Source organism: Solea senegalensis, linkage group LG8, assembly GCF_019176455.1.
Source record: "Solea senegalensis isolate Sse05_10M linkage group LG8, IFAPA_SoseM_1, whole genome shotgun sequence".
NCBI classification, from domain to species: Eukaryota; Metazoa; Chordata; class Actinopteri; order Pleuronectiformes; family Soleidae; genus Solea; species Solea senegalensis.
Window position 1 is genome coordinate 10944432 of NC_058028.1, and position 12831 is coordinate 10957262.

The 12831-nt window shown below is 41.9% G+C and overlaps 1 protein-coding gene across 2 annotated transcripts; it reads right to left on the reverse strand.

Annotated features, from left to right (window-relative positions):
• Positions 1-28: 28 nt before the first annotated feature.
• Positions 29-10533, reverse strand: LOC122773646 (protein Atg16l2-like). Of its 2 annotated transcripts, XM_044032465.1 has the most exons (18): positions 10190-10532; positions 7663-7720; positions 7139-7214; positions 6590-6663; positions 6170-6421; positions 5980-6045; positions 5726-5812; positions 5562-5615; positions 5372-5477; positions 4784-4889; positions 4632-4702; positions 4473-4544; positions 4080-4200; positions 3893-3998; positions 2478-2627; positions 2351-2398; positions 1685-1786; positions 29-438 (listed from the first exon to the last, which is right to left on the reverse strand). In XM_044032465.1, exons 1-18 carry the CDS (start codon positions 10338-10340, stop codon positions 345-347), a joined length of 1794 nt encoding a protein of 597 aa, XP_043888400.1. In that variant the 5' UTR covers positions 10341-10532; the 3' UTR covers positions 29-344. The 2 variants fall into 2 exon arrangements, with proteins under 2 accessions (XP_043888400.1, XP_043888401.1); XM_044032466.1 differs by lacking the exon at positions 5562-5615 and having other exon boundaries at positions 10190-10533.
• Positions 10534-12831: the final 2298 nt, after the last annotated feature.

The following is a 12831-nucleotide window of genomic DNA, read 5'->3' on the forward strand; positions in this document are numbered from 1 at the left end:
CATTATTGACGTTTGCATCACAAATCTGTCGACTCGTCATTACATCATTTATTAATCATTAAACTCAAGCTGGAGCTGGACGAGTGGCAGAAAGTGGATGCATGAATTATGAGCAGATAAAGCAGGTCATAAAAATAAATAATTCATGTATTATTTCACAAATTATAAAAGGGTTAGAGGTCACCTTTCAGTTTCTCAATTAATAAAACAATAAAGTTAATGATACACTGTTACAATAAAATAATCTAACAAAGTTTTGTCCCTTTTGTAAAAATGGAAATAAAAAAAATATCCCTGTAACTGTTTGTTTGTAAGGTGCTGTTTTCTTTTCTGGACTGGCTGTTTCAGAAGTCACTCCACAGGACAGCCCGCCTACTCTTGTCCACGCTGACAACGTATTTGCCTGACAGAGACCAGGACACGGCACTGATGGACGAACTGAAGACAGAGAAGGTGGAGAAGGAGATAAATAAAGGAACAGTACATTTGCATGTTTGTTTTTTTATTCCTGAAATAACACATGCAGTTCCTCAAGGAAGCTCCCTGGAGCCTCTGCTATTTCTTAAAGAGGTCAACCAAAGTTAACATGGAGTCATAAAATGTATTGAGTGACTTACTGTGTACACTAATCCTGTTTTTCTAAGCAACACAGAAAAAAACAGTACACTCTAAACAGTTCAAAAATGTAGAAATAGTTGACAAACATACACAGAAAACTAATTAAAAGTAAACGAAATGTCCTGTATTTTGTTTTGTGCATTAAACTGGAAAAGATTTTAATTGTAGTTGGATGTGATATTATTTTAAAGAACATGTAAAGCAAATGCATAGTTTCTTCTCTTCACACACTGTACATGTTAGAAAATAGTGGCTGAGAACAGGTGAAAATATTTGAAACTGTTGAGTTATGGAGTAAAGACTGAAAACTGTTTCTCTCAAGTAGTTATAGTTAGCATAACTCCTCCTCCTCAAATACTATAATGATATGAAAACCAGAGTAACTGCACCTGCTCCTACATGACCGCCTCTGGTTTGAGATTTTCTTTGTCCTGAAAATGTGTCTTACCTTGATGGGAAATATGCAGAAAAGCTCTGCCTTTTTATTTAAACATTCCTAAGGATGAGGAAATTAAATAGAGAAGAAGAAGAGAAAGAAGGCTGCTGTGAGGCTGCAGGCACCACTGAAAAGTGAAAACCAGCTCCGTGGTTGTGTACAGTGGTAACATTTAAAGTGCAGTCTGTGCGACTTGTGATGTAAAATTATATTTAAATGTATGTGTAACAAAAAACATAAATGATTTCTTAAATGATAAAATATTCATAACACTGATGACACGAGATTCCTCAGGGAATTTAATCTGTCTGGTCAAATTTCATAAAACAAAAAACACGGACTGATTGTATGCATGGTCTCTTCCTGGTTTTCGAAAAGCCAGCCCGAATATTTCTAGTGAACTGTGAGCCCCTCTTGATGCTTACATTTGAACAACTTTTTCCATTTTAGACCATGTTGGATCCCCCAGGGCTAACAACAACAACGGCTATAGAAGTAATGTAAGCCTTAAAAAGTGCAGGTTTCACAGTAGCATGAACTGACCAGAACTAACAGAACTGGCTTATATTTTAGTGGAGGTTCCAAGTGACGCTTCGTGCATATCGGGCATTTATATATTGAGGATGATACCTGTGTTTATCGGGTAGGCGTGTCTCCAAGTCTCCAGTAGAGACGTTCCAGATGTAAACTGCGCCGTCTGCTGATCCGGCCACCACAAAACAGCCATCAGGACTAAAGAGAGAGAGAGAGAGAGAACATTAACTTATCGGGTTGGCGCGGCTTCCACATTAGCTTCAGTTTGGGCTGATGAATCATCAGGTTTTATTCATAAAGACACTTTTTCATTAATCGGATTACTTACAGTTAACGATCACTTATCAAGGGAACACCGCACTAACATTATTAGGTTCATAAAACATAAGAACATCTGAGACAGGAGCAGCTGTTGCCCATGTAATGTCTCACATCCAGCCTAATGACTTATCATATCTCTTTGTAGAGACATGTTTATGTTTGAACAGTTATACACAGAGCAAACTAGTCCTGCTGTCACCATGGAAACAGCAGAAAATGTAAGACACAGCTTCTCATTTCCCTCATCTCGCTTTCCATCTCAGACATCTAATCTTCGACCCTGTGAACTTCTCTTTGTCCCCATGTGAAATTAAACAATTACTTCAGGAGACATTGTTTCCTCACAACAAATGAAATCAACCTACTGGAGAGATCATATGAATCATATGAAGCTGTGGCAGGATGAGGTACATGACATCACCTGAGTCACAGTGACCTCACCTGATGACGGCCTTGGTGCTATCGCTGCCGCAGGTGAACCCTTCAGCTCTGACAGACAGAAAACACACATCAGCTGTTCGTCCGACTCCCTCTTACACAGACGTTGTCACACACGTGAGACCCCTACCTGAAGCACACTCGCTCGCTCCACCTCCGCAGGTCAACCAGTTGGAGGCAGTTGTCACGGCAACAGCTCAGCAGCTGACGATGGTCGCAGCTCAGGTCCAGGGAGGTGACTTTGCCCTGAGAGGGAAGCTCCTGGACGCAGCTGACCGCCCTGAATCACAGAGATGTATTCATCAGACATGTTTCAGTCCGAAAAGAAGTGATTCACCTGTACAGTGCGTGCTTTCTTAAATTTTATTGTTCTTAGGTTAAACAGGAACTGACCGAGCAAAGAACAAATAGATAATTATGTCATTAGTAAACAGACAGTAAAACGGATTACATCATCTTTTATAATGAAGCCTAATAAATCATTTTGGGATTACGGCCAATCACAGCCCCATCAGGAACAGGGAGAGAGGGTGTTGGCAGTGTGTGATTGGTAAAGAGAGATGCCAGTCATCTGGGGTCAGACTCTGTTCTGCAGACTGAGCTGTTGCTAGGCAACAGAGGAAGACAGGGAGTCGCCACAGAGATGCCCGAGAGGATACATAAGGTGTGAGGTTTTAAATTACACTCATTAGTCAAGGGAGGGCGCTGCCACAGAGCAAACTGACTGTAAATCACTCTGCTGTGATTCTGCCTCTTCTACGGATGGAGTGAAGTGGTGAAGTGGGAAAAATAGTTAAATAATAGAGTGAAATTGTGACGTGGCACAATCAAAATATAAAAATGTAAGGGTAATGTGGTGAAGTAGTGAAATGAAGTGGTGAAGGAGTCAACGGGTGAACTGGTAAAGACAGGGCCAGTCAGTCAGTCAGAACCCACGCACACACGGGGAGAACATGCAAACTCCATGCAGAAAGGCCCTTGTTCCAACCGGGGCTCGAACCCGGGTCTTCTCGCTGCAAGGCGAGAGTGCTAACCACTACACCACCGTGTGACCCGGTAAAGACAGGGCATTGAACTTAAATTAAATTGTAAATAGGTGAAGTGGTGATGGAGTAAAGTGGTGAAATTAAGTGGTGAAGCAGTGAAATGAACTGATGAAATGATGCAGTGAAAAGGAAAGATGGTGTGGGAAAGTGGTGAAATAGTGACATGCTCACATTGAGTGGTGTAATAGTGTAGTAGTAACATTAGGTGTTGACGAAGTAACATGTAGTGGTAAAATGATTAAGTGAAATGGTGAAGTACCAAATAGTGAAGCAGTGAGATGGTGAGATGATGCCTTTATTATCAATGTGAACATGTTGGCACATGAAGAAAACAACAGTTGTGTCTCAAGACAGCCTACAACTAAATACGGAAATAGAGAAGCTGCTGCACTGTTATGTGCCGCCACGATCCTCAAGCTCATCAATGAGACAGTAAAGTGGTGATGTGGTTAAATGAAGTGCCAATAATAAAAAAATGAAGTGATGAATGATGTATTACCTGGAGTCCCAGACTCTGATCTTAGAGTCGTAGTGTCCACTGATGATACAGTTCTCAGCACAGACGAGGTCACTACAGTATGACGACACTTCAACTACCTGCACACCTGCACACAGAGGTGACCACTCAGTACACAGTCACAGACAAACCACTAAGCAGTCACTACCTCGTCATCAGTGAGACTCACAGGCAGCTCTGTGCAGGTCCCACACTCTGATGGTTCCGTCTGCACTTCCCGTCACCACCTGATGAAGTAAACCGCTGAACCTTGCTGCTGTCACCTTCCGGGTATGTCCTGTCAGAGTCAGCTGACGCAGACAGGTGGGACACACATGTGAGACAAAGAGTTTTGTGTTTTTCGTGTTTTTTTTCCTCGTACAAACACATTAATATCTGGTCTGACTCAATGGCATCAATCTCATGTGGTCACAGGAGATGCATCCAAGATGCATGTTAATGCCAGGCGTGAACAGTCATACTATCAGCTCTCTGCATAGAGTCACATGCACCAAAGATGGCTGTTAATACCAGGTCTGAATGGGGCCCCAGACAAGTGAGATACGCAGCATGGTGTAGTTACCTTGGGAACAGAGTCATCTAGCCGCCACAACAAGGCAGACCTATCATAGGATGCTGCGAGGACCCTGGAACCCTGATGAAAAGAGAGTCACAGAACAGGTAACTCGGAGCACAGGTATATCACAGCACAGGAGAGTCAAAGCTTAGTTGAATCACCCACCACTGGATCAAACTCAACGCAGGTGATGCCCTCAGTGCTGCCGTCCAGTGTAGCTCTGTGTGTCAGCAAGCCTGGCGACAGCACATTTGAGTTGACCGTCAAACCCTAAAATGAGTTGTTGTTATTGATGATGTAAGCAGACACTGCCTTACCTGCTTGGATGTCCCACAGCTTAATGACTTTGTCAGTTCCTCCGGTAGCCACCATGTCTGAACTGGAGCTGAACCTCACAGTGTTGATGCTTTCCTCATGGGCTTCCTGAGAGAAGGGGCGCCGTAATGTTACGTAAAGTCGTAAAGTTGTCCTTTGACCTTTAGCTTAAGCAATGTCATAGCATTTTTCACCAAGATCTCCACAGGTACATCCCAAAGATTCGCAGTTTGAGCCCAGTGAGTCTTGCCATGAGCCACATGGTGACGTAGTGGCCAACACTGTTGCCTCACAGCAAGAAGGTTGCCCGTTTGAATCCCAGTTTGATTGGCTCCAGACAATTATTAAGTGAGTCCTGGCATTGTCATCTTGGAATATGCCTGACAAACCTGATTATAATGTATATTTAGGTGGCCAGTAGACCTAATTGGTCACACAACATAGCTGGATGTAAACCTGACAAACTGAAGACAGCCCAGATTAAACTCCACTCCACAGGCTTGTATGTTAGGCACTAAGCAAAAATATTATGTATGTGGCTTATTTGGCTGGGCAGTGTGTGTGTGTGTGTGTGTGTGTGTGTGTATTACCAGTACTTGCAGAGCTCTGGCAGGAACTCGGGCTGACATACAGATTCCTACAGGATAAATCCGATCCTCGTCCGGACTGCAGACTGAGTGACCCCGCCTCTTCTTTCTGACATCACACAAACACACAGTGAGTTGCAGGTGTGAGGTCAGTCAGCTGAGAGACACAAGAGACATGGACAAGAGGACTCACTCAAACAGTCCTCTTAGGGAGGTGAGGATCCCCACAGAGGTAGCTGATGCCGACCTGAGGAGACGTAAACATCTGTGATGTGCTCTCAGGTGTGTCATTGACAGCACCTCACCACAAGTGAACTGACTGACAATCAAACACCAATGACTGTGACGACATCTCACCTGAAAAGTCTTGTATGTCTTTGTTCTGTCATCACGTCCTGGTTTTCCTTCTCTGGGGATGTTGACCTAGAGTTCGGAGCGCTGACGCTGTAACATTCCAACATTCAACAGTGAGGGGCATCCACACACAAGCTGATGATGTCACAGTAACAGTACTGACAGTACTACCACATTGTTTAGATGTGAATCAGAAGACAGGTGAAGGACAGTAAGTTGCACAAGATGAAGAAGATCAGTCCAGTTGACTCTCTCACCTGTCGATGGTGATCTCTGACATGGCGGCCGACTGTAGCTCCCTCTGCAGGTTCGCTTCACGAGCTCTGAGGGCAATTATATAAACAAGAATGACAGAGATTGATGAATCAGAGGGGTCGCAGAAAAGGCGTGTGTGGAGAACAGGTGTTCGGGTGAGATGAACAGGTGTGCTGTGGTGCATTCAGGTACTTGGTCTTGCGTTCGTTGCGGCTGTTCATACGGGCGGCAGCCTGTCGTTTCTGGTGAATCATGTCCTCCAGCAGGTGCACCTCTTTGAACTTCTCCTCCCTGAGTCTTGACTCTGCCTCTCTCTGTCGTTCCAGCAAGGCATCATACTCCATCTTCAATGCCCCATTCTCCTTCTGAACCTGCTCAACCAGCTCCCGCAGCCCGTGATGGGCATCAAACGCACTGCTAGCCCGTTGCCGCACTACCTGCAGCCTGGAGGCACACGTCCAGTTTAAGGTTCAGTTCACACAATACTAGAAACCCATGTTGATCCATGTTTTTAAGTGATAAACTTAGAATGTTTCTGCTCTAGATTAATGTACTGAAAAACAATTCTTAAGTTTCAAATGTTTACATTATAGTTGTTTGTGTGTCGCTCACCTGGCATGTTGCTCCTCCAGAACACATTCCTTGATCTTAATCTGCTGCTGCAGCTCCACCACCTGATAGGCAAGCTGTGACAAAACAAGACTGGAGTGAACAAGGGCCTTTCTGCATGGAGTTTGCATGTTCTCCCCGTGTGTGCGTGGGTTCTCTCCGGGTTCTCTGGCTTCCTCCCACAATCCAAAAACATGCAATGTGGGGATTAGGTAAATTGGAAACTTTAAATTGACCATAGGAGTGAGTGTGAGAGTGAATGGTTGTTTGTCTCTAGTTGTGTGTGTGGCCCTGCGATGGACTGGCGAACTGTCCAGGGTGTACCCCGCCTATCGCCTGATGTAGCTGAGATTGGCACAGCACCCCCCGCGACCCTCTGGTGGAGGATAAAGCGGTTAGATGATGATGTACATATGTGTGTTGTTTTGTGATGTGGCCATATTTGTCTTGTGTTGCTTTGTCGTGTCGCAGTGTTATCATATTGTCATAGAGTTGTTCTTGTTGAATCTTGCTTATATTTGTTGTCCTTGTTGTATTATGTTGTTGGCTGACCTCTCCTGTAGTTTTGTTCAGCTGATTCTTCTGCTGCAGCAGAGCAGAGATGGAGTTGCTGTCAGAGCAGGGCTGTCTGCACACACAAAACAAACACGCACTGTAAACACACAAGTCATATTCACACATGAACTCTAGAGAACTGAATCCGAACATATTACAGTTTTTAATTCACTCAATAATGGAGAACGCAGCAAGAGATTTTCTGAGTTCCATGTGTTCACAACAACAGGGGGAATGTCCAGTAGATTTAAGTGAGGGGCAAAAGCCCGGGTTGAGCCTTAGTAGGAAGGACACTCGCTCACTCTGAATTATTTGCAGCTGTTCCTGCTGTGTTCTCACATGAGTTTATCCACAGATTTAACTGAGAAGCGGAGAGGAGAAGTTCCAGAAAATGTCTGGAGTGTTCTCACATTCAGCCCCACCCTCTGGACAATGTCAGGAGCACATCCAGACTTCAGTGCAGCTCTGAAAGCAGTTACAATATGAAGAAAAAAGTAAACGCAATGAGTAAGGAGAGTTACCTAGTGGAGGAGCTCAGGATACCTTTGGTCAGACTGGCCTTGTCCAACAACTGAGTGTCTAAGAAAAATGAAGAACAGAGACAGTCAGTGATGACAATGTCACAGGTGATTAGTAAACGTATTCTCAGACGACCAAAATAACAGTAAAAAAAAGATTCAGTTGTTACATTTAAGCAAATTATGTTAGCTACGGTGCTAATTGATAACAAAATAATAATTATATATATATATATATATATATATATATATATATATACATATAACATTATATAATAATTATATAATAATAATAATTTGTGTTTCATTAGGTTTGTGTCTCACACCCAAGTGGAAACTAGTCATGATATCACCCACAGGAATCTGAACTCTGAATTTTGAAGGCTGCAGAATCATGATTTGCTCAGTACCGTTGTTTTGCAACCAGAATTTTAGAGGAATCACCAGCAACCTGGCACCAACTGGAAGATACCAGCTGTCAATCACACTGGTGATAAATGGTGATAAATGCATTCAAACTGACTCAAATTTATGCAAGATGCATAGAAACTGGAAGTCTCCATCCACTTTTTACAAATGGTCTAATCTCCATTCAAACACTGATAAGTTTAAGAATCCTGCCTAGAAAACAAAAATCACCTGAGCAGACCTCATCATTTCTTTGTTTTAACATTCTAAGATCTATTTTAGTTTTAGTTGACATTCACAAACAGCCTTAATCTGACCAAACCGTGATTTCTAATGTCCGATGATGCAGTGAAACATTTCATCCTTCAGCATCATGTGCATCCGATGACAAAGCAGCACATATACAAAGACACCCGAGTCACGTCTCGGAGGAAGTGGAAACAACATGTGGTACGGTTTTCTGACAACTTCTTGTTGCTGCATGGCAGAGCCAAGGCTGAAATAAGACTGACTCATCTTCAATTTTAAAATAGTTGACTCACAAGTTCAGCAAATCACTGATTAAAGTTCAGGTTCTGTCTTATGAAATCTTTTTTGAAGTGTAGTTGTATGATGTACTGATACATAGTCTGCTGATATCAGCATGTGAGTCAATGTTACTGGAAAACAACCTGAGACACAGAACCTTAGAACCTCACCCTCACTGATCTGTTTTCACTGAGACTGAGCCTTCATGTCTCAGGCTGGCTTGAAAAAAATCTTACCCATCCCTTTCTGACATCATCATTTGCTGACATCAATGTTCAAAGTAAAACCTTTACTGCTCAAATGGTGAAACAGGAAATAATTTCATGCTTTGAACATAAATCACCCAAAGCCACAGCTGCCCTAAAATCTGTCATGGTTAATACACCAGAATGTAGAATCTCTTAAAACAACTGATTAAGATTTCAAATTATTTCTTGTCATTTACTTGCACTCAATAGAAAAATTGTTTTAGTGGTTAAATGTTATGCTTGACTAATTTCTGACTTATCAGAGAAGAAGTGCAGTGAGCCGGCTCAAACTTGGGCATATAAAGGAGAATTCAGTTTGCTTTTTGCCAAATTAACAACAAAAACAACTATTTTTAGTTTTAAACAAGTTTTTACAACAGGTGGTCTAATAGGTTTGTTGAGCACTGTATTTAAAAAGCGCAAATGTGTGCATCTGCTTTTGAACTGAAAACAAAATGAGATTGTGAGCATTTGTTGCTTGAAGAGACAAAAGGAACACTCCATCAGTTCAAATGTGTCAAATTTTCACATTTTGTGACTTATTTGTTTGAAGTTTCTTGTTGGAAAAGTGAGCCTTTTGTGAAGAGGCTAGGATTAGTCTTTCATGGAGTCCCAGGTAGCAACAGGTAGCAACACATTGTTCTTCAGCTCCTGTGTAACCACACCCTTTCAAAATAGTGCAGCAACAGGTGTGAGTCTGTCAGGTATCCAAGAACGCTACTGAACCAAACTTTATTCAGTAAAAATCTGTGTAAGCAGAGGTCTCAAATTCAGGGCACGCAAGCCACATGTGGCCCCTCGGTCGATTTGATGCAGCCCACCCCTCATGTTTGTTTTTGATATTTATAGATTTATTTAGCATTATAAATGTTCAAAACAAACACTTTTATTTTGAAATTATGTCAAATGTCATCACAATTGTCGCGATTGTAGTATCATAATGGTATATTGTGATATAATTTTACTGCCCCTGCTGAATAGTTATTTCCCCACAGATGGACTTTTGTCCACTTCACTGGCCCCCTCCTTACAAGATTTGAAGCCCAAGTGGCCCCCACGTCATTTGAGTTTGAGACCCCTGGTTTAAAAGGGTGACGATTCGCTTAACCGCCAGACCTGCCATATTAAACTATAATATATTACATTACTTTAAGATTAAATACCAAAGGCATTACACCGGGCAGACCGTCTCTGCTCACAGCCACAGTTTCACCTTTGATTCAGGCTTCTTAAAAGGAGATGTAAAAATAGCTGTTTTTTGAATGGAGTCTGGTTTTGATTTCGGAGTCGTATATACGGGACTTTCACAGAATCAAACAGGTCAAACCGGTACTTGACGTTCGTACAGAAGTTGATCAAGTCCTGAAACATGGCATGCTGGTTCCTGTCTCGGTGTTTCAGTTGACGGACGATGTGTCTCTTCCAGGTGTCTCCTCCCGCAGCCAGGACCCGGCCGCTCCGCTCCGACGACCGGGGGCTGACGGTCACAGCGGCCATGATGCGGAAAGACGCTCTGAGCCCGGCTTGACGTCACATGCAGCTCCGCGTGAAAGCTCCGACCTGTAGTGTGCGGCTTGTTTCGTCCTAATTTTGTTTCGTTTATTTGTTTTGTTTTGTTTTACTTTTTCTCCACCAACTTCGTCGTCCATGCGGAGGCGGGCTTGAGGGCGGGGCGCGCGTCCACACTGACAGCTGCCGGGTGTCAGCCAATCACCGCTCGCTCTCGCGTTTCCTGTTTTGCATGTTTCTGGAATGCTGGGTGTATGGAAGCCCCGAAGTGCCAAAACAACTTTTAGTAGAATCACCAGCACTGTGTTGACTTTGTATTTCAACAACAGACAAAGAAAAACAAAGACTATTTTGTTTTGTTTTTTTACCAAGCCAAAAATCTGATTCATGTAGCAAATAGAAAATCGAAATGAAGCCTCTGTAGCCAGTGTGATTTATACATATATGTATATATATGTATATATACAGTGCTCAGCGTAAATGAGTACACCCCCTTTGAAAAGTACTATTTTAAACAATATCTCAATGAACACAAAAACTATTTTCAAAATGTTGAATATATATAAGTTTATATAACATCTGTTAAACTTAAAACATGAAAGTAAGTTCAATAACATAACTTAGATTACACATTTTTCAGTTTTACTGAAATAAGGGCGATGCAAAAATGAGTACACCCCACAACAAAAACGACTAAACCTAGTACTTTGTATGGCCTCCATGATTTTTAATGACAGCACCAAGTCTTCTAGGCATGGAATGAACAAGTTGGAAACATTTTGCTACATCAATCTTTTTCCATTCAAGAATTATCTCTTTTAGAGACTGGATGCTCGATGGAGAGTAATCCTCAACTCTTCAGAATTCCCCATAGGTGTTCAATTGGGTTCAGATCAGGAGACATACTTGGCCACTGAATCACTTTTACCCTGTTCTTCTTCAGAAATCCAACAGTGGCCTTAGATGTGTGTTTAGGATCATTGTCATTTTGGAAAAGTGCACGACGACCAAAGACACGGAGTGATGGCAGCATCTTTTCTTTCAGTATAGAGCAAAACATCTGTGAATTCATGATGCCATCAATGAAACACAGCTCCCAGACACCAGCAGCACTCATGCAACCCCACATAAGGACACTGCTACCACCATGTTTCACTGTAGGCACCATGCATTTTTCTTTGAATTCCTCACCTTTGCGACGCCATACAGTTTTGAAGCCATCAGTTCCAAAAACATTTATCTTGGTCTCATCACTCCAAAGTACAGAATCCCAGTAGTCTTCATCTTTGTCAGCATGGGCCCTGGCAAACTCTAGGCAGGCTTTTATGTGCCTGGGCTTTAGGAGAGGCTTCCGTTGGGACGGCACCCATGCATGCCATTCCTCTGCAGTGTATGCCATATTGTGTCACGGGAAATAGTCACCCCAGTTTGGCTTTCTACTTCCTTGGATAACTGCAGTGAACTTGCATGCCGATTTTCTTTGACCCTTCTCATCAGGAGACGCTCCTGTCGAGGTGTTAACGTCCGTGGACGACCTGGACGTCTCTGTGAGATGGTTGCAGTTCCATCTTTTTTAAATTTTTCTACCACTTTTGCTACAGTATTCTGACTGATAAGTAAAGCTTTGCTGATCTTCTTGTAGCTTTCACCTTTGTGGTGTAAAGAAATTATTTTCTTTCTCAAATCTTGAGACATTTCTCTTCCATGTGGTGCCATTGCTAACAACATGAAATGGGAAGGGGTTTATAGTCAACTGTCTGCTGGACACATGTGTGATGAATAGTTAGACTCACCTGTGGTTGATTATTGTTAAATTGGACATTTGTAGTCTAAAATTTAGCCTTGCTACAGAGACTTTCAGTGGGGTGTACTCATTTTTGCATCACCCCAATTTGAGTAAAACTATAAATTTTGTTCTCTAAGTTATATTATTATCCTTACTTTCAAGTTATAACTTAAACAGATGTTAAATAAAACTTAGTCTTGTCAACATTTTGCAAATTGTTTTTGTTTTCATTGAGATATTGTTTAAAATGGTACTTTTCGAAGGGGGTGTACTCATTTACGCTGAGCACTGTATATATATATATATATATATGTATATACACACACATATATGTATACATATATACATATATATGTATAAATCACACTGGCTACAGAGGCTCCATTTCGATTTTCTATTTGCTACATGAATCAGATTTTTGGCTTAGATTAAAAAAACAGTTTCATGATTAGGCATAAGACAACATAAAAAAGTTTTTTTCTTTGTCTTTAGGTCCATGCTCCCTCTTGTAGCATGACAAAACAAAATCACTGGGAGTGTATGCTGGCATGCTATACAGCATTAAATATGATAAGAGTATTAGGGCCACATGAAGAAAAGAAATGGTTTTTTTTTGTTGCCATGACAAGATTTATCATGACATATCGAAATTTCAGGAATAAAGTTAGAACATCAACTCAAGTCGACTTTAAC

Coding starts and splice junctions, on each gene's coding strand:
- LOC122773646 (XM_044032465.1), bottom strand. CDS start 10,340: ATGGCCGCTGTGACCGTCAGCCCCCGGTCGTCGGAGCGGAGCGGCCGG. Junction 7,721..10,189: donor TCAGGACTTGATCAACTTCT/GTACGAACGTCA, acceptor CATTTTTCTTAG/ACACTCAGTTGTTGGACAAG. Junction 6,046..6,169: donor CGCAACGAACGCAAGACCAA/GTACCTGAATGC, acceptor AATTGCCCTCAG/AGCTCGTGAAGCGAACCTGC.